At 47.6% G+C, this 21,795-nt stretch overlaps 2 protein-coding genes across 14 annotated transcripts in view; one reads left to right on the forward strand and one right to left on the reverse strand.

Annotated features, from left to right (window-relative positions):
• Positions 1-7,354: 7,354 nt before the first annotated feature.
• The window catches only part of GNL1 (G protein nucleolar 1 (putative)), a 73,506-nt gene continuing 59,065 nt past the window's right edge, over positions 7,355-21,795 (reverse strand). For 2 of the 13 annotated variants that reach the window (XR_010413544.1, XR_010413556.1), the window contains exons 13-18: positions 17,584-17,674; positions 15,014-15,596; positions 10,055-10,333; positions 8,507-8,738; positions 8,055-8,274; positions 7,355-7,760 (exon numbers count right to left, since the gene is read on the reverse strand). The gene's annotated coding sequence lies outside the window, so the exon portion shown is untranslated. Of the gene's footprint in view, positions 7,761-8,054; positions 8,275-8,506; positions 8,739-10,054; positions 10,334-13,586; positions 13,759-15,013; positions 15,597-17,583; positions 17,675-21,795 lie in introns of all 13 variants that reach the window. The other 11 variants (XR_010413546.1, XR_010413549.1, XR_010413548.1 and 8 more) reach the window with 11 other exon arrangements.
• On the forward strand, positions 7,676-10,061 carry LOC123841733 (patr class I histocompatibility antigen, A-2 alpha chain). Its single transcript, XM_064597308.1, is given in 7 exon segments — positions 7,676-7,768; positions 8,027-8,228; positions 8,230-8,294; positions 8,497-8,772; positions 9,368-9,430; positions 9,433-9,636; positions 9,752-10,061. Coding segments are annotated over 7 exon segments (990 nt in total). The 5' UTR covers positions 7,676-7,701; the 3' UTR covers positions 9,865-10,061.

Consider the following 21,795-nt stretch of genomic DNA (forward strand, 5'->3'; position numbering starts at 1 on the left):
CGCTTAACCGACTGAGCCACCCAGGCACCCTTACCCTTGATTTTCTAAAAGCAGGCCCTGGAGGTGATTAGGAGGAGTTTGATGTTCTTGGAGGATGAAGGGCAGGGGAATTGAGGGAAGGCTGCTAAGCGCCCTAGGCCGCTCCACGTGGGAACCGGGGGTAGGCCAGGAGGCTGAAATGTTTTGAGGGGAGAGTCCATGTGGGCACCAGAGAGCAGGGACTCATCCCACCTACACAGGGTGCTTCCCCCTTCCTTGGCACTTTCCTCACTGACGTGGTGATGCTGGACATTGCAATGGAGGACTATCTGGAGGAGGGTGAGCCTGATTGTGGAGGAGGAACCACAATCCTGAGGTTTGGGAGCAGAGAGCCCCTGTACTGAGCCCTGAGCTCTCAGGACTTGGCAAACCTCCCTTCATGACAGCCTCATAGCTGCCCCTGTGGGCTGGGGCTTCTTGCCCATCTCAGTGATGAGTGAAGGGAGGCTGCACTTAGGGCACAGCTTGCGGTGCCCAAGACCGGTGAGGCTGCCTGAATGCAAAGCTGCACCAGGTTTGTCTGAATTGACCTGAGCCTCTACCTCTGAGGTTGCCTGTGGGAGGAGAGTGAAGTCAGGACCCTCCACATCAGCAAGCACTTCAGTAGCCTAGCAGCACCTTCCTACCTGAAGCTTTGGCCTCCCCTTCTCTCATCAGAGAGGGTTGTGCTACAGGGCGCCAGACTGTCCACCCCATATCCTCCTTTTGCTGGACCCCAGAGCCTGGCCTAGGTCCCAGTCCTGTTATCTGTGTATGCACAGCCCCCTCATGTGTCCTGGCCTTAATGCAGCATGAGTAGTGTGGGTATAAGGAGCTAGTAATAACCAGGGGCTTTTTCTGATGGACTTTGATTGTCTGCTTTCCAGGGGAATGAGATCAACCACCAGAAGAAGAATAAGGTGAGCATCTGTATCACTTCCTGTAGGGAAGGGTAACAGAATGGATATCCGATATGTCCCTGGGAAGAACATTCCTTGGCTCCATCCCCTCCATCTCACCTTTACTGGGATAGTTTGATAATAAAGAATGACAGAGATCATGCTGCTCCAGGTAGCTGCAGATAATTACAACCTAGAGTTCGAGGATCCATTTCGGGCCTGATTCCAGTCTATGGAGCGGCTCGGCAAGGAGAGGTGAGGCCCATAAGGAGCTGGTGAGGGTAGGGTGGACTCTTTCTGGTGGCCATTCCAGGGATCCTTCTTCTGTGGCTCCCTGGGCAGCCTCAGGCCTCGCCGGGGGACCAGACTCCAGCTACTGGGAAAACGGTGGGAAGAACTCCTGAACTGAAGCTCCTGGTCAACTCACAGGAGTCACTCTGTCCTTAGCTACATCTTGTCCTGCCAGCTGGAGCCCTGGTCCTAGCTGACCAGCAGCACTCAAGAACAAGTGGCCATAGTCAACCTCAGGGCTGAGCGAATATTCAGTGGCAGTGCAAGGTTTCCTCAGCAGCTGGGGCACTTGTGGTGCATGTGCCCCATCTGTTCGACACCTCTTCCTCCCATCTCTTTACTTATTTGGAGGGGCAATATTTAATTGTCTTAAATAAAGTGATAGGTTTGAATATTATTATATTAAAGCCCTTTTTCTTTTAGAGCCCAGGAGTGTCGTTTGGTTCTTTTACTTCCTACAGTAATTTAAAAGATGTACAGACTCTCATATTCATTCTTGAACTAAGAAATCTTACAGAGTCATCGGCTATTGTATGTGGGAGGAAGGAGAAGAGCCAGTCCTCCTCCCTAGCTACCAAAGGCACCCCAAGACCCCCTTTCTCAGAGGACAGGTTCATTTCAGTATAACGAATTTGGGCAAACAACAGAGACAGCCCCTCAGAACTCCTGAGATTCAGAGGTTGCAGGTCCTTTCACAGGAATATCAACAACCACTGAAATTGGGTGTCTTTAAGAGTAACACTTGCCAGGGGCGCCTGGGTGGTCCAGTCATTGAACGTCTGCCTTCAGCTCAGGTCATAGTCCCAGGGTCCTGGGATCGAGCCCTGCATCGGGCTCCCTGCTCGGCTGGAAGCCTGCTTCTCCCTCTCCCACTCCTCCTGCTCGTGTTCCCTCTCTCGCTGTGTCTCTCTCTGTCAAATAAATAAATTAAATCTTTAAAAAAAAAAAAAAGAGTAACACTGGCCAGAACTATTTCCTGCCCCAGGACCGTGGCTGCCTTTCTACACTTTAAAGGAAGGAGGACTTTTTCGTGCTTCTTTTATTGATGTGGGGTGTTTCTTTTTAATATTTTCTTTATTCATTTGAGACAGAGAGATACAGAGAGAGAGAGCATGAGCAAGGGAAAGGCAGAGGGAGAGGAAGAAGCAGACTCCCCGCTGAGCCGTGAGCCCTATGTGGGGCTTGATTCCAGGACCTGGAGATCATGACCTGAGCTGAAGGCAGACACCCAACCATCTGAGCTACCCAGGCGCCCCTATGTGGGGTGTTTTTGGTTTTGTTTTTGCTTTTGTTTTGACCCAGTATTTGGAATTTGTAGTTTTCTAGTTCAATCTGTGGAATTGCATCAGCATTAAGTGGGAAAAACATGTAAAGAGATCAAATCCTGCATGTGGAAGGGACAAGGCCAAAGGAAGATAATTTGCAGATGGACTAAGGGCACACAGGACTTTCCATCCTCAATCTCCATCTAAGGGCTCCACGTTCACCCTTTACCAAGATGAGAATCCTCCTGGGATGCTTGTCAATGATCTCTGAATTCCTTTTCCTGCTTGTTTTGTATGTAGGGGAAAAGATGTTCAGTGTACCTTTAAGACCACAGCTGGTCCTGTTTCCATTAACATCTATGCTTCCATATGAGCTAAGATTTCCAGCATTCCAGCATTTCCTTATGCAGTTATTTTTTTTTTAAGATTTTATTTATTTACTCATGAGAGACAGAGAGAGAGAGAGAGAGGCAGAGGGAGAAGCAGGCTCCAAAGGAGCAGGGAGCCCGATGTGGGACTCGATCCCAGGACCCTGGGATCATGACCTGAGCCGAAGGCAGACGCTTAACCATCTGAGCCACCCAGGCGCCCTTATGCAGTTATTTTTAAGGCAGAAATTCCCTCAAGGCCTAGCCTCTTGGTCAGATAAATGGTAGAAACTGTTCCCTGGCTGGGACCTGATGGATCAGAGGTTGGTTCTCTTGCCAGGATAATGGTCCATATCCTTGACCAAAGAAACCCCCACACTCTCCTTGCTGGCCAAGGTAACTTTTAAGTCCATGTTGTTCTGATGTCCATAGTCTCAGACATCCACCAAATTACACACTCAGTCTCAGTTTACACACTTACACTGACTTGTCCTAAATTGCTGAGCTTGACCCCACAGATCTTGTAGCCCCTGAGGTAGCTCTACTCTTTTCCACCATCTTGTGCTCTGGTTATGTCATAGGGCTCCTATTAGGAGCTTTGAAAGATGACAAATGAGAGGTGAGGATTCAGGGGGTTCCATCAGGGGAATGCCACCAAACTGATGACCAGAGCAACCAAATAGCAATAAATACATTCCTATCAATAATCACTTTGAATGTAAATGGCCTAAACGCTCTGATTAAAAGACACAGGGTGACAGAGTGAATTAAAAAACAAGACTCATTAAAATAACAACAATAAAGAACAAGAATCATATGATCCTCTCAATAGATGCAGAAAAAGCATTTGACAAAGTACAGCATCCTTTCTTGATCAAAACTCTTCAGAGTATAGGGATAGAGGGTACATACCTCAATATCATAAAAGCCATCTATGAAAAACCTACAGGAAATATCATTCTCAATGGGGAAAAACTGAGAGCTTTCCCCTAAGGTCAGAAACACGGCAGGGATGTCCACTATCACCACTGCTATTCAACATAGTATTACAAGTCCTAGCCACAGCAATCAGACAACAAAAAGAAATCAAAGGCATCCAAATCGGCAAAGAAGAAGTCAAACTCTCACTCTTTGCAGACGATATGATACTTTATGTGGAAAACCCCAAAGACTCCACCCCAAAACTGCTAGAACTCATACAAGAATTTAGTAAAGTGGCAGGATATAAAATCCATACACAGAAATCAGTGGCATTCCTATACACCAACAACAAGACAGAAGAAAGAGAAATTAAGGAGTCAATCCCATTTACAATTGCACCCAAAACCATAAGATACCTAGGAATAAATCTAACCAAAGAGACAAAGGATCTGTACTCAGAAAACTATAAAATACTCATGAAAGAAATTGAGGAAGACACAAAGAAATGGAAAAACGTTCCATGCTCATGGATTGGAAGAACAAATATTGTGAAGATGTCAATGCTACCTAGAGCAATCTACACATTAATGCAATCCCCATCAAAATACCATCCACTTTTTTCAAAGAAATGGAACAAATAATCCTAAAATTTGTATGGAACCAGAAAAGACCCCGCATAGCCAGAGGAATATTGAAAAAGAAAAGCAAAGCTGGCGGCATCACAATTCCGGACTTCAAGCTCTATTACAAAGCTGTCATCATCAAGACAGCATGGTACTGGCACAAAAACAGACACATAGATCAATGGAACAGAATAGAGAGCCCAGAAATGGACCCTCAACTCTATGGTCAACTCATCTTTGACAAAGCAAGAAAGAATGTCCAATGGAAAAAAGTCTCCTCAACAAATGGTTTTGGGAAAATTGGACAGCCACATGCAGAAGAATGAAACTGGACCATTTCCTTACACCACACACAAAAATAGACTCCAAATGGTTGAAAGACCTCAATGTGAGACAGGAGTCCATCAAAATCCTAAAGGAGAACACAAGCAGCAACCTCTTTGACCTCAGCCGCAGCAACTTCTTCCTAGAAACATCACCAAACGCAAGGGAAGCAAAGGCAAAAATGAACTATTGGGACTTCATCAACATAAAAAGCTTTTGCACAGCAAAAGAAACACTCAACAAAACCAAAAGACAACCGACAGAATGGGAGAAGATATTTGCAAATGACATATCAGATAAAGGGCTAGTATCCAAAATCTATAAAGAACTTATCAAACTCAACACCCAAAGAACAAAGAATCCAATCAAGAAATGGGCAGAAGACATGAACAGACATTTTTCCAAAGAAGACATCCAAATGGCCAACAGACACATGAAAAAGTGCTCAACAGCGCTCGGCATCAGGGAAATCCAAATCAAAACCTCAATGAGATACCACCTCACACCAGTCAGAATGGCTAAAATTAACAAGTCAGGAAACGACAGATTTTGGCGAGGATGCGGAGAAAGGGGAACCCTCCTACACTGTTGGTGGGAATACAAGCTGGTGCAGCCACTCTGGAAAACAGTATGGAGGTTCCTCAAAAAGTTGAAAATAGAGCTACCATAGGATCCAGCAATTGCACTACTGGGTATTTACCCCAAAGATACAAATGTAGGGATCCAAAGGGGTGTGTGCACCCCGATGTTTATAGCAGCAATGTCCACAATAGCCAAACTGTGGAAAGAGCCAAGATGTCCATCGACAGATGAATGGATAAAGAAGATGTGGTATGCATATACAATGGAATATTATGCAGCCATCAAAAGGAATGAGATCTTGCCATTTGCAATGATGTGGATGGAACTGGAGGGTGTTATGCTGAGCGAAATAAGTCAATCAGAGAAAGACATGTATCATATGACCTCACTGATATGAGGAATTCTTAATCTCAGGAAACAAACTGAGGGTTGCTGGAGTGGGGGTTGGGATGGGAGGGATGGGGGGGGCTGGGTGATAGACACTGGGGAGGGTATGTGCTATGGTGAGCGCTGTGAATTGTGAGGGACTGTTGAATCACAGATCTGTACCTCTGAAACAAATAATGCAATATATGTTTAAAAAAAAAAAGAAGAAGAAGATAGCAGGAGGGCAACAATGAAGGGGGGGAAATCGGAGGGGGAGACAAACCATGAGAGACAATGGACTCTGAAAAACAAACTGAGGGTTCTAGAGGGGAGGGGGTGGGAGGATGGGTTAGCCTGGTGATGGGTATTAAAGAGGGCACGTTCTGGGCGCCTGGGTGGCTCAGTTGGTTAAGTGACTGCCTTCGGCTCAGGTCATGATCCTGGAGTCCCTGGGTCGAGTCCCGCATAGGGCTCCCTGCTCGGCAGGGAGTCTGCTTCTCCCTCTGACCCTCCCCCCTCTCATGTACTCCCTCTCTCTCATTCTCTCTCTCTCAAATAAAAATAAATAAAATCTTTAAAAATAAAATTAAATTAAATTAAAGAGGGCACGTTCTCCATGGAGCACTGGGTGTTATGCACAATGAATCATGGAACACTACATCAAAAACTAATGATGTGGGGCGCCTGGGTGGCTCAGTCGTTAAGCGTCTGCCTTCAGCTCAGGTCATGATCCCGGGGTCCTGGGATCGAGCCCCGCATCGGGCTCCCTGCTCCACAGGAAGCCTGCTTCTCCCTCTCCTACTCCCCCTGCTTGTGTTCCCTCTCTCGCTGTGTCTCTCTCTTTCAAATAAATAAATAAAATCTTAAAAAAAAAAAAACTAATGATATGATGTATGGTGATTAACATAACAATAAAAAATTTAAAAAATTTAAAATACAACAACAACAATAACAACAAAAATAAAAATAGAGCTACCCTATGACCCAGCAATTGCACTACTAGGTATTTACCCTGAAGATACAGATGTAGTGAAAAGAAGGGGCACATACACCCCAATGTTCATAGCAGCAATGTCCACAATAGCCAAACTGTGGAAGGAGCCGAGATGTCCTTCAAAAGATGAATGGATAAAGAAGATGTGGTCCATATATACTAAGGAATACTACTCAGCCATCAGAAAGGATGAATACCTACCATTTGCATCCACAGGGATGGAACTGGAGGGGGTTATGCTAAGTTCAAGTCAAGCAGAGAAAGACAATATAAGGAATAGCACAGAAGACCATAGCGGAAGGGAGGGAAAACTGGGAAGAAATCAGAGGGAGACAAACCATGAGAGATTCTGGACTCCAGGAAACAAACTGAGGGTTTCAGAAGGGAGGGGAGTTGGGGATGGGGGAAATGGGTGATGGGCATTAAGCACCGAGCACTGGGTGTAATTCGCAACTAATGAATCACTGAACATATTACAATCTAATGATGTTACTATACACTGGCTAATTGAATTTAAATAAAAAAGAAAGCAAATGTGAACATTCCAGCAGTCTTCTAACGTGAGAGACTTCCAACGATGCAATATGTACAAAGATCAATATTCTCACTACCCTGTTTATTTTGGGAAATAGTTATTTTTCACAAAACAATTTTTTTGTCAACATGCAATGGTTTATTAATATCATTCAAATGAGCTCATGAAAAATTTTTAAAACCTCTTTTATTCCTAGTATGGTAAATATTGATACCACTCAGTGCAGGAAAAGAGGGGTTAGGACAAAGTCACAAATCCCTGGGCCCGTCTCTCAGCGACCCCGCGCGAGGGCGGTGCCTTGGGCGGGAAAGCCCAGTGTTAGGGAGTCCGCATCTCCCCTGCTTTCACTTCTCCGTCTCACAGCCCGTCAGGTCCTCCTGCCTGGATCCTCATGACGCGACCCCAGTTCGCACTCCCATTGCGTGTCGGGGTTCCAGAGAAGCCAATCAGCGTTCGGGTGTTTTCACCGGCCGCGGGGCGACTCAGCTTCTCTCCGGAACAGGTGGTTGCCAGTCATGCGTCCCCCAACCCTCCTGCTGCTGCTGCTGTCCGGGGCCCTGGCCGTGACCGAGACCTGGGCGGGTGAGAGCGGGAGAAACGGCTCAGCGTGGGAGGCGGGAGGGGGCTGCCGGACCCAAGCGCTGCTCCGCTCCGCCCCCTGGCACTCGGAGCCCTCACCTCCGCCCCACCCACACCTTGGTCCCGACTCTTCTCCGACCCACTGCCCCTTTTCCGTCGCGCGAACCCCTCGCCCCCTGCCCTCCCGGCCGCCTCCCCCTGGGCCCCGGCCCCGCGCCGGGAGGAGGGTCGCGCGGGGTCTCAGCCCCTCCGCGCCCGCAGGCTCCCACTCCCTGAGGTATTTATTCACTGTCGTGTCCCGGCCCGGCCGCGGGGAGCCCCGCTTCGTCATCGTCGGCTACGTGGACGACACGCAGTTCGTGCGGTTCGACAGCGACGCGGCGAGTCGGAGGATGGAGCCGCGGGCGCCGTGGGTGGAGCAGGAGGGGCCGGAGTACTGGGCCCAGCAGACGCGGGACTCCAGGACGTGCACAGACTCTCCGAGGGAATCTGAACGAAGCGCGCGGCTACTACAACCAGAGCGAGGTAGGTGAGCGACGCGGGCAGGGGACAGATCACGATCCCCATCCCCCCGGACGGCCAGGGTCGCCCCAAGTCCCCGTGTCCGAGCGACACCCCGAGGCTGCGGGACACCGCCGTCCCCCGAACGGGGAAGAACCCTTGGGGAGTCTACTCGGTTTGGTTTTCAGTTTAGGCTTTAATGACGATAGGTCGTGGTGGGCCGGGGCCAGGGTCTCACACCTTCCAGTGGATGTACGGCTGCGACGTGGGGTCCGACGGGAACCTCCTCCGCGGGTACAGGCAGTTCGCCTACGACGGCGCGGATTACATCGCCCTGAACGAGGACCTGCGCTCCTGGACCGCGGCGGACACGGCGGCGCAGATCACCCGGCGCAAGTGGGAGGCGGCCGGTGTGGCAGAGAACCGGAGGAACTACCTGGAGGGCACCTGCGTGGAGTGGCTCGGCAGGTACCTGGAGAACGGGAAGGAGACGCTGCAGCGCGCAGGTACCAGGGGCCGCGGGGCCTCCCCGACCTCCCCTCCGCTGGGGCTGGGTTCCCACCAGGAAGGGAAAATGGACTCGGTGTCAGAACACCGCCCCTCCCACGGGTGGGGAGACGGAGATCCGCCCGGGTGTTCCTGTTCCTACTAGAGAGGGCCTCACCCAGAGGGCCGCTTCTCGCTAAAGGACAATCCAGTCTCTCCCCAGAGGCAGGTGGAGACCATCCCTGAACTAGTCCATCAGCGGTCCCTCCATCCTGGCAATCACCTTGTAAACCATGACTTTCCCTCTCAAGGTCTTGTTCTCCATCTGAGAACATCCTTGGAGATCTGACTCCCGGTTTTCTGAGTCACTGACACTCCACCGCAGTCAGGACCATTAGTGTGTTCCCCACTCTAGACCTGCACTCTCCTGTCCTGGGATCTCTCGCTGCTTCTAAAACATTACTACAGATCCCTGAGTCTAGGCTGTTGTCAGGGTTTTGTGCTTTTCCCTTCTAAACCATTTGTCCTTTCCATCCTCAGGATGGTCACGAGTGCTGCTTATAGTGACCCATGAAGGTAACCCAAAGTGTGGACTTTCTGATTCTTCTTCCTCAGAACCTCCCAACACACACGTGACCCACCACCCCATCTCTGACCATGATGTCACCCTGAGGTGCTGGGCTTCTACCCTGCAGAGATCACCCTAACGTGGCAGCATGATGGGGAGGACCTGACCCAAGACACAGAACTTGTGGAGACCAGGCCTGCAGGAGATGGGACCTTCCAGAAGTGGGAGGCTGTGGTGGTGCCTCCTGGACAGGAGCAGAGATACACGTGCCATGTGCAGTATGAGGGGCTGCCCGAGCCCATCACCTTGAGATGGCGTAAGGAGGGGTTTGGGGTGGAGCCTCTTTGCAGAGAAAGTAGCTCTTCGGCGAAACATCTGCGAGGTTATGACTCAAGCCTGAGGTCTGAGCCCCTCACCTTCCCCCTTCCTAGAGCTGCCACCTGAGCCCACCATCCCCATCATGGGCACCATTGCTGGCCTGGTTCTCCTTGTGGTCACTGGAGCTGTGGTGGTGGGAGCTTTGATGTGGAGGAAGAAGCACTAAGGTAGGGAAGGGAGTGGGAGGGGAATTTGAGTTTTCTCATCCCACTGAGAGGTTTCAAGCCCCAGGTAGAGGTTTGTCCTGCCTTGTTAATGAGAAGTACCATCCACATACCTGTGCTTGCCTACTCTGGAGCCAATTGCTAACATTAACTCTTTAGTAGACTTGTGCAAATGAAGGACAAATTTTTTACCTTTATATTCTGTTGGTGGGGACCTGATCCCCAGCCGTTGAAGGTCAGGGGCAATTCCCTGATGTAGACAGACCTCCAGAAGACAGTTGGTCCAGTGCCCCTACATCCTTTCTTTGTGTTTTTCTGATACAGCCATGAGTCTTCAGTTAACAGTTCTGGAAACCTGATTTTGGTACAGGTCTAGGGTATTCCTCTGGATACCATGACCAGCCTTCTCCCTGGCCTCTAACATGATGTTTTCTTCCCACAGTGTTAAAGGAGGGAGCTACTCACAGCAGACTGAAAGTAAGTATGGAGAGAGTCATCCCTGAGACCCTGGGATAGTGTAGACAGGACCCCATGGGGAGCTCACCCACCCCATAGCTCCTCCTCTAGTCTCATCTCCGGTGGGCTCTGACCATGTCCTGTTTGTTCTACCCCAGGCAATGACAGTGCCCTGCGCTCTGATGTGTCTTTCATGGCTCCTAAATGTGAGACCCTGGAGGGCCTGGGTTATGAGGATTGTTTGAATGGGACAGTATAGCATTTAGTGGGCTGTGGAGATGTCAACATTTACATGATTGACTTGAATTTGTTCATGATTATTTTCTTTCACAGCGTGAACCAGTTGCCTTGTGGGGAACTGAGTGATGCAAGATTTGTTCACACTCCCACTTTTTTTTTTATCTATTTATTCGACAGAGTGAGAGAGTACTAGCAAAAGGAGCAGTAGAGGGAGAGGAAGAAGCAGGCTTCCCGCTGAGCAGGGAGCCTGACGCGTGGCTTGATCCCAGGACCCTGAGATCACGACCTGAGCCAAAGACAGACGCTTAACCCAGGTGCCCCACACTCCCACTTTTTTTTTACATCAAGAGCCCAGGACGTCTCTATCTGCTAATGGTGTCTGAATGTGTCTGTGTTCCTATTAGCATAATGTGAGGAGGTGGGGAAACTGGCCCACCCCTACCCATCATTACCTCTCCCCAAACTGACCTGTGCTCTCTTCCCTGATCTGCTTTCCTGTTCTAGCAGAGATGGGACTGGGTCATCTCCATCCCTGTCTTTACTTCATGTTTGACTGAGAAGTAATATTTTACTTCTCTACTGAATATCTGGATTATGAATTTGTTTTCTATTCTTGTCATATAGGACTAAGGTGGTAATAAAGGTAGTAAAGGAGAAGACTCCTAAAGTTGAGATGGGAAATAAATGGAAGCGGAGAACCTTCCAGAAGCTGCCTGATTGCTGTGCTGTCTGTTGTAGGTGGGGCAGGAGAAGCTGTGAGTAGCCAACTGTGGTCAGAACTGTGCCAGGTTAGTACTCAGTGCATTGTGGGCTTTAACATGGTCACTCCTCAGCTGAGTCATCTTCGCTATTCCCTGGTCCCTTCAGTGGAAACTTGTTCCACCAGGACCTGTGATCACAGGGACTCAGACATCACCTGTCTCTAGGACCATGGGCATCAAGAGCTTCCTTAACCAGGTCAGCCTAGGCTCCAGCTTGGATCAGGCCCTCAGCCCCCAACTTTTGGGTGGTTTATATAGAGAATTAGGCCTATGCTTATTCTTGTGCATGAGTTCTGGTCTCATGTTCCTCTGGTGTCCCCCAGTCTGTGACCACCACAGGGGTCCTATAGCCTCTCCTTGTTCCCACAAGGCCCAGTGAGCCCTGCACACAGGATTCCTGTGGTATTGCAAGATGAATTTTTTCAGACCCATCTCTTCTCCTACAGCTGTTCTGGATCATTCTTTCCATCCTTCCCCCATCTTTTTTAAAAAGCAGATTCTGGAGTTAGAGACAGGATCTGATCGTTTCTCATCCGTATTAAATTTCAGTTTGTCTTCTCTGCTCACTTACCTGCCCCCCTGACCTTAGATCTAGTGATCCTCGTTCTGGTTCCAATCCTAATTCATAGAGTTATAAAGCAGTGTGTAATTTGAATTCACATTTGTCTGGAAAATATGACCCATAAGCCTACGTACAACTTTTCTGAATGGAGAACTGTTAATTGTTTCCTGTGCTGTGCAGGAGGAATGGTGTGGAATAGAGGCAATAGGGGTGGAGCAGGGAGACCAGCAATGGGGAGAAAAGCGGTAGCTGCCACGAACAGCTGTAGCCTGAGGCTCATCTAGAAGAGAGAGGTGCTCTATGCAGATCATTCATTCAACTGGTAATTGTCAGATACAGGAACATTATTTTAGCATCTAGGACACCTCAAGTGAAAAACAGGCAAAATTTGCCTACCTTGTGGGGCATATGTTCTGGAGTGAGGGGCAGACTGTATGCTAGTAACTAAGGGAAGTGTGTGTGTTAGAGGTTGGGGAGTACCTATGGAAAGTGGTCCAGAGAGGTACCTATGCTGGGAAGGGGACGATGGCTACTTCACTACAGCAATCAGAGGGAGCCTCACCGAGGTACCTTTGAGAGGTTTGAAGGTTATGAAGGAATTGCATAAGAGAAGGTCTGGGGGGAGCTCTTTCCAGGCAGGGAACCCCCAGTGCACACGCACTAGGACAGGAGCGTGCCCTGTGTTCACGGAAGGGCGAGGAGGCCACTGGGGCTGCAGCAGAGAGCAGCTGAAATGACATCAGATGTCCAAGCCTTAGGATATTAGAACAGTTTGAGTTTTCTGAGTGACATGTGGAGTTACAAGATGGTTTTAAACAGACGATCCACCCGGTACCACCTCTCCTTAGAAGCATCTGTTTGTAGCTGTGCAGAATCAAGCAGTGCAGGGTGAGTGACCAGTAGAGAATCTGTAGGAAACCAGTGCAGTGTCCCAGGAGGGGGATGTGGGCTGTACATCTGGGGTTGAGGAAGGAAGACAGTAGGAAGTGATTGGGTTCTGGATATATTTAAAGATGGACTCTGCAGCATTTCCTAATGGATTAATTCTAGAGAGAGAGAATGAAGAATCAGGGAGGGCATCCAACATTTCAGACTGCAAGCAGAAATGTGAGTGCCTTCAGTGGAAATGGGGAAGTGTCTGGAAGTAGCATATTTGAGTACGCAGCATCACAAGCATCCAATTTAGGAAATGATTAATCTGAGATGTCTACTAGAAATACAAGTGAGGAGCACCTGGGTGGCTCAGTTGGTTAAGCATCCGACTCTTGATTTTGGCTCAGGTCATGATCTTGGAGTCATAGCATCAAGCCCTGCATCAGACACCCCACCCCCCACCCCACTGCTCAGCAGGGAGTCACTTAGGATTCTCTCTCTCCATCTCCATCTGCCCCTCCACCCTCTCTAAAATAAATAAATAAATCTTAAAAAAAAGAAACGCAGGTGAGGTTGGCAGGTGGATACAGAGTTCAGAAACATCTGGGTTGGAGAAATAGATGTGGGAGGTCATGCCATATAAACCAGGTTTAAAGCCTTTACTAGAGATGAAGAGATGAGGTCCCTAAGGGGGTGAGGGCCATAGAAGAGAAAGGAACAGGACCAAACCCTGGACTCCTCAAGGCTAAGCAAGCTGATCAGAGCACACACCCAGAGTGTACTGCATAGTTTGGTTCTGCACCTAGAAAACACAAAGACCAGGGAGGCCCACCCTTCAGTGTGCACAGAAAATTCCTGGACTATGAACATCTAGACAGTCTGGAGTAGAGCATGAGATTCTGGGTTGATAACAAGGTTGGTGCTGATGCTGCTGGTCTTCGGATCCCACACTGAGTAGCAAGCACATGAAGCAGGATCCCCACATGGCCGTGCATCAGCCTCTCCTGTAGGGATTATTAAGTAAGTGATTCCTGGGCTCACGCCCAACATTCTAAGCTGGTGGGTCTGGGAAGAAGCCTGAGTATTTGGTAACAAAGCCACAAGCCATCATGGGATTCCACAGATAGGGAAGCACTGAAGCCATTGATGAGAGCCCTCATTGTGGGACAGGGTCTTACAGACACATTTAAATAGTTTTTTTGTGGGGTGCCTGGGTGGCTCAGTCGTTAAGTGTCTGCCTTCAGCTCAGGTCATGATCCCGGGGTCCTGGGATCAAGCCCCGCATCGGGCTCCCTGTTCGGCGAGAAGCCTGCTACTCCCTCTCCCACTCCCCCTGCTTATGTTCCCTCTCTCCCTGTCTCTGTGTCAAAAAATAAAATCTTAAAAAATAAATAAATAGTTTTTTTGTAGGAAGAAAAATGCAAGACATGCTGGGAGAAACATATTTTCTCTCCCATGGGGTAAAACCAGATGAAAGATTTAGGAAGTGATTATCAGCTCAACATAAAAACTCTCATTGCTAAGAGTAGATCTTAAATGGTCACACACACACACACACACACACACACACACACACACAAAAGGAACTATGTATCATGATGCAGGTGTTAGCCAAGGCTATGGTGGTAATCAATTTGCAGTATATAAATGTATCAACAGGTTGTACACTTAAACCTACAATGTTTTATGTCAATTATTTCTCAATAAAACTAGAAAAAATTTCTGAATCTCTGCTCTCTGGAAGTATTCCCTCATGGATTTCTTGTTCCTTGTTTTGAACAACAGATTCCAAGTTGTTTTAATTGAAATTACATATATTTATAGAGAAACATGTATCTTATAATATAAATTATAAATACATAATATAAAAATATAAAGTATGAATAATATAAATATTAAAGCATATTTTAAAATATATGAAATATATAAATTACATGAATAGGAAAATATATACTATAGAGAGTACTGGGCCTCATTTTATTTCAAGGAAAGCCACAGAACAGGCCCGAGGCTGCAGAGCCAGGAACAGAATCCACCATCCCACCCTAGGTCAAGGCCCAAATAGGAATCACTGCCCCCGGTGCTGGGCACAGATCCCACTGTTCACATCACCGCACCCTGAGGCCAGGACTGCCGTCGCTGCCGCTCCTGGCAGCTGGATGACACGACGGCCACTCACGCCACCTGTGCCAAATGCAGGCAGCACTGTCCCAGTTTCCGTGTCACCACATCCTGGGTCAGAGTCTGGCTTGTGCTCACCTGACTGGTGGAGCCTCCCTGTCCACCTGCAACAATGTGTGACATCCGACTCTGATCTGGATTCCTGGGGAGTGACCAACACCCTTGGACTTGAACTCTTCATTCAGTCTGGTCTCTGCATTTCTAGCCACAGGCCTGCGAAAGGCCACGCATTCAGGTGGTTCCCAAAGTCACCCCTGTTGTAGGCAGACTCCAAGATGGCTCCAGTGTTCCCATCCTCCAGTATTCATGCGCTTGTGTAATACCCCCTTTCGGAACAGAAGCTGGACATAGTGACTTGCTGGTGACACACAGAATAGGGTGAAGTCATGCAGCGAGTATTTGGGATCACCAGGAGACAAGATGCGAGGGACCTGGAGTCAACTGTCTCAAGGTGCGCCATCCAAGGCAGCCTTGGACGTACAGAAATCTAAGAGCAGATTTCTGATGGAACCCCATGACAAGTGACCCTGCGTTCCTTCTCCATCTGAGGGGATTGATTCTTCTCCAGGTCTCGACCCCCACAGCCACCACCTTCAGACAGGAGGAGGAAGAGGAATCACCAGCAGGGATTCTCATCCTGGCTGCAGTGAACAGAGGAATTCTGGGAAAAGGACGGGAAGGGAAGAAACACAGGTCCCCAAATATAACAGCTGGTGAGCCCCCACATGCCTCCAGGCACCCCCGTGGCTACAAAGATGAGAGAACAGTCTCCAGTCTCTCTGTGCTGCCCCTGGGGCCCAGCTCTCCCTTCCTCCAACACAGAGAATGTCCAGGGAGCCCACAGTGCTGCCCCCGTGTATCTATCTCTCTGCTCATCTCCAGAACAGACCACCATGGCCACCCCATCCTGGAAGTCCTCTCCTCTCCATATGCATTAGTTCAGGGTGTGCAGCAGAAACCCAGCTAACAGTGCTGTAAGCAGGACAGCAGCTTGTGTGTGTGTGTGTCCCATGTGTGAGGCGAGCCGTTCGGGGCTGTAGGGTCGCTCTGCACCACAGGGCTGTCCGGGCACGCTGGTGCCGATGCCCTGGGAAGTTCCCTTATTAGCATGACCCAGGGCACCTAAGACCATGTCTGTGGTCCATGAGCAGGGCAGGGAGAGCAGAAAAAGAGGAAGCTTCTCTCCTTTAAGGGCAACACCTACTACCTCATTCTGCGTCACCATAATGGCCAGAATGTAGTCACACAGACAAGAGTAGCCTCCTGGGAGGCTGGTGAATCAGGCTATTTTTAATCTAAGTGACCATGTGCTCCCATGAAATTCTGTCACTATGGAATGAGGATGATTTTTGCTTCACTTAAAGTTTTGAAAATCATCAGCTACAGAACTGTCATTATCAATATCAAATCTTGAACCAGTTTGTATGTAAATAGTGAGAAAGTCTCACAATATAATATTGAGAAAAAAGATGCAGATAGAAAACTTGGTAAAATACCACCTGCTAGGGGCACCTGGGTGGCTCAGTTGGTTGGGCATCTGCCTTCCACTCAGGTTATGATCCCAGGGTCCTGGGATCGAGCCCCACGAGCTGCTTCTCCCTTTCCCCTGCCCCTGCTCATGCTCGCTCTCTCTCTCTCTCAAATAGAAAAAATAAAATATTAAAAAGCACCACCTGCTAAAATGGAAATCTCTTCCTATAATACTATTGAAACTGGTTAACAGCTGTTATGTCCAGGGAGAGAGTTTGGAAGAATTATGGATGGGATGGAGGATGAAATTTACTTTTCACTCTATACTTTCATGTTATGTAAATTTTTCAAACATTGTGCATGTATCAGTCAGTTGAAAAAAATTTTGAATTGCCAAAGTCGCACTTCCATTTAGCAGACACCTATTAGGCAGTAGTAGATGTCAGGCTCTCTGCTAGGCTCAGTGAGAGAAACATGAAGGAATTCAGAGTTGGGTGAATAACCTGGTAAATGCAACTATTATAATGAGTTTTGGGGAAACAGCCTCCACACAGAAGCTAATTGAGTGCCTACTGTGGGCCAGGTGCTGTACCACATGCTAGGGACAGAAAGAAGATACAGGTACACACCTTTGTGACCTACCTGTCTCACACTGATGAGGATCTGTGCCAACAGCTGGCTCTCCAGGAACCCTACTACTGTCTTGTCCCTGTGTGGGAAGGGGCTGAGACTGGAAAGAGAACTTTTTTTGCCCATTTGGTCCAAAAATTAGTGGAAAGGTTAAGTTAATGTAACTGACTCACGAATACAAGAGGAAATCACTAAGAAATAACCTGGATGAAAGGAAAGAAACCGACAAAGTGGAATCACAAGAAGTGACTTTGCAGGATCTCGTTGGAGGCAAACTGGCAGAGATAGTGGGAGACCAGGATTTCCCTGGGAACATGACACAGGAAAGCAAAAAAATGGTTCAGTTTAGTGATGGTGCTTTCCTAGAGATTTAGAAGGTCTGACAAGGGAAGGGGGAAATATTCAGGGAGGACGACCTCTCAGGTTCCACAAAGTTGAGACAGACCTTCCAAATGACAGCGTGATTCTCGTATCTAGGACCCTGCTTGGATAACACAGCTCAGCCCGCAGATCATCTTGTCCAACATGGAACCCAGAGTGATAATTACCTTGTTCAATGACTGTGCAGCCTGCGTATGAGCATATGCAGTGCAGAGACCTTGCTACCCTCCATTCCTGCCATCTGTCACCTGCAACATCCTGTGAAGACAGAGTTAATAAGTAAATAAGTAAATAATATAAGTAATAAAATTTATAAGTAATAAAATAAGTAAAAAAATAAGTAAATAAGTAAATAAGGCCAATGGTCCCCAACTCCTGGTCCACATGGTCCTGTGGAATCTCCTCCTACTGAGTGTGGGTGGGACCTGGAATATATTCCAACCAATAAAATGTGGCAGTGGTGATCTTGGAATATAAACGATCATGACTTCCATTTTGCCAGCTGGTTTTCTACTATCTTCTCCACTTGCACGCTTTGCTGAAGCAAGAAGCTGTGCTGGAAAGACCAGAAACTGAGGTCTGCCTCCTGCCTACATCCAGCAAGACACTAAGCCTCCAGTCCACCAGCTCACAAGGAACTACTCAGTCCTCCCCATAAGGTCGTCCTTCCCTTTCTTGAAGACATCGTATTTTTTTTTTCAATTTAAATTCAATTTAGTTAACATATAGTGTAATATTAGCTTCAGGGGCAGAACTTAGTGACTGATCAGTTGCATATAACACCCAGTACTCAATACATCAAGTGCCCTCCTTAATGCCCATCACCCAGTTATCCCGTCCCCCCATCCACCTTCCCTCCAGCAACCCTCAGTTTGTTTCCTATAGCTAAGAGTCTCTTATGGTTTGCTCCCTCTGTATTTTTATCTTATTTTTCCTTCCCTTTCCTTTGTTCATCTGTTTTATTTTCTCTTTAAAACATGAATATCAAGGGTGGCTCAGTCATTAAGCATCTGCCTTCGGCTCAGGTCATGATCCCAGGGTCCTGGGATAGAGCCCCACATTGGGCTCCCTGCTCAGTGGGAAGCCTGCTTCTCCCTCTCCCACTCCTCCTGCTTGTGTTCCCTCTGTCACTGTGCCTCTGTCAAATAAAGAAATAAAAAATCTTAAAAAAAAAAAAAATGAATGTCAAGTTCTTACTATCCTACTTCCTTTCCTCTCACTCCAACTGGGAGGCCCGAGGAGGGAGCTATAGGCAGGGTGGGAGGAAGTGCCCTGAGCAGGGGTGAGGCTAGACTTCACGGCAACTCTCACCTTGGAGAGCAGGTATAATCAGGAAGTCAGTCGGAAGAAGGCAAATCAGGGACAGCAGGGATTGGAAGGACATGAGTGGTCACCCTAGTGTCTCTCAGGCCCACACAGGCTGTGCTTTCAGACTGTGAATAAAACAGCGAGGAATGAACTCTGTCACCCACTGCTGGTCTCCCCCTTTCCAAATTCTGGACAGCCCACCTCACACCCCAGATGCAGACACCACTGATTCCCTACAGCCCAGATGTGACCTCCCTTCCTGCCACGTCCAGCAAACACACTCCATCAGCCAATGTACATGCAGCTCTCCTGTCACTTCAGACCCCATGGACTCACCTAGAAGGAGAGTGAGGAATGCCTACTCCTGACAAGACTCACTGCTGGAGAAGGAGAAGCTGCCAGAGCCACAGAATGATGTGACCCTTAATGAGGTGGGTGAACAGTATACAGGAGTCAAAAAAAAAAAAAAAAAAAAAAACAGTGGGCACTTAGGCTCAGCAGCCTGATGATTTTGTTAGAATCATGGCTCAACCAATTAAGTCACTTAGCCTCTGAGTGACCTCACTTTTCCTAACTGTTAAATGGGGTTGACAGCAATCCCTATTTCATAGGGCTATTATAAGGTTTTAAATAATTCAATTCATGTACATCCCTTAAAACAGTCTGACACTTTTATTAAGCAGAACCCAGGAAAGGAAGAGAGTCCCACCAATTTAGCTCCTGTTTTCTTCTTCCTACTATGAAGAGTACCAGCTCCCCATCACTCATCACCCCGAACCCCTCGCTTCCTGCAGATGGAGAGCTGTTCTGTCCCTTATAACCCATGGAGTAGGGGTGGGGCAACCATGAAATGGCCTGAGTAGAGGCAAGGATGAGGAATTCTCAGAGCAACACTCACACACACACACATATACACACACGTACACAGACACACATATACAAACAACCGTACATGCTCCTATGTGTTCAATTACACACATATATACAAACCTCCATACACAAATACCCATACACCAATCTATAGGATTGTGAACCCACCCAGACAGACACACACACACATAACATACTCCTTTTACATTTGCCAATTCAACTGCGGCCCACTTACTCCTACTTCATCTTTTTAAATATTTAGGGGAGGAGTTAAGATGGCATAGGAGTGGAGGACCCTAAGTTTGTCTAGTCCCACAAATACAGCTAGTTAGTTATCAAATCATTCTCAACACCTGAGAAATCATTCGGAAATCTGAGAAAAGAAATGCTACAATTCTACAAATAAAAAGCGACCACTTTTTCAAAGGTAGGAAGTGCAGACACTTGAATCTGGGGTGATATATCTGAGGATACAGCAGAGAGGAGGGAACGTGCTTTAGGAGGATACCACAAAGTGTTATAAGCAGCAGGGTGCAAAACTGGAACTTTTAGAAGTCAGCTACAGTGGCCTAAGTCCCTGACTTAAAGCTGGTCAGGTGGCGAAGTGGCACAGAATCCCAGGTGTGACAGGGTGGTCTCAGGATCCCTGGGGGTCACAAGAAGAATGGGGGGGTGCCTGAGTGTGGCAGATTCCCAGGAATAAGCGTGGGGAAGCTGGCCAAAAACAGCGAGTCTAGGTGCCAGCTTTCTGCTCTGTGTTGCCATGAACTGTGAACTGCAGTACAGTCGTGCATCCACTCTCTGCGCAAGGGCCCAGCAAGCGTCAGAAGCACGGCGAGACCCCCCTCCCTCTGCAGGGAGGAACAGTGCGTGTCCGTGCAGCAGGAGTCCGTAAAATTTAGTGACTTGAAACAGCATGCCTGAGACAAAAACGCTCCATCACATGGTGGGTGAACAGAGTTCTAATGGAAACCGGGAGACAAGAGCGATTGACTGCTTTTCTGTGAGGGCTCACTGAAGAGTGGGGGACACGAACTTTCAGCTCCAGGGCTAAGAGAGAGGGGCACCACCATTTTCATCCTGCGCATGGGTGCTGAAAGCCTTCAGGGAGCAAAACAGTGCCACCTTGTGGAATCTGGAGCCACTTAGACTGAGCCCAGCCTCCAGGCAAAGGAAGCACATTTGTAATAGGAAAAGTACATCTCAAAATCAGCGGACAAATGGCTCGCACCAAGACTGTTGATCACAAAAAGCTGCAAAGGTTCAGCTCTTGGAGAAAACAGTGTATAACGTTGTTTTTCTACCCCTTAGGCTTTCAGTATTATTTTTTCAATTATGTTCTTATTTTTTCAATTTTTTTGTTATTTTTAAATTTTTATTTATTTTTTAAATATTTTATTTATTTATTTGACAGAGAGAGAGAGAGAGAGCACAAGCCCGGGGGTGGGGTAGGAGAGGGAGAAGCAGGTTCCCCGCTGAGCAGGGAGCCTGATGTGGGACTCGATCCCACGACCCTGGGATCATGACCTGAGCTGACGGCAGATGCTTAACCATCTGAGCCACCCAGGCGCCCTAAATTTTTATTTTTATATACACATTATATATATATATATATATATTAGTTTTTGTTTCCTTTTATTGAATTTTATTTTACTTCATTTTTATGTATATGCAAGTTTTCCAAGATAGGAATCTCGTTTCTTTTAATGAGCAGAACAAAACACACCCAGGATCTAGTTTTTTGTTTTGCTTTGTTTTTTGTTGGTTTTTCTTTCGTTTTGGTTTGGTTTTGGGTTTTGTTTTGTTTTTTTTCCATTGTCGTTTTTCTTACTGTTTTTTCTCTTTCTTTCTCCTTTTCTTTTCTAGACAAAATGGCAAGATGGAAAAATTCACCCCCAAAAAAAGAATAGGAGGTAGTACTCACTGTCAGGGATTTAATTGATACAGATATAAGTAAGATGTCTGAACTAGAATTTAAAACAATGATTATAAAGATACTAGCTGGGGGCGCCTGGGTGGCTCAGTTGGTTAAGCGACTGCCTTCGGCTCAGGTCATGATCCTGGAGTCCCGGGATCGAGTCCCGCATTGGGCTCCCTGCTCGGCGGGGAGTCTGCTTCTCCCTCTCCCGCTCCCCCCTCTTGTGCTCTTTCTCTCTCTCACTCACTCTCTCAAATAAATAAATAAAATCTTTAAAAAAAAA

Source organism: Mirounga angustirostris, unplaced genomic scaffold (assembly GCF_029215605.1).
Source record: "Mirounga angustirostris isolate CCGP_5_RB_7025 unplaced genomic scaffold, mMirAng1.0.hap1 SCAF_8, whole genome shotgun sequence".
Classification (NCBI taxonomy): domain Eukaryota; kingdom Metazoa; phylum Chordata; class Mammalia; order Carnivora; family Phocidae; genus Mirounga; species Mirounga angustirostris.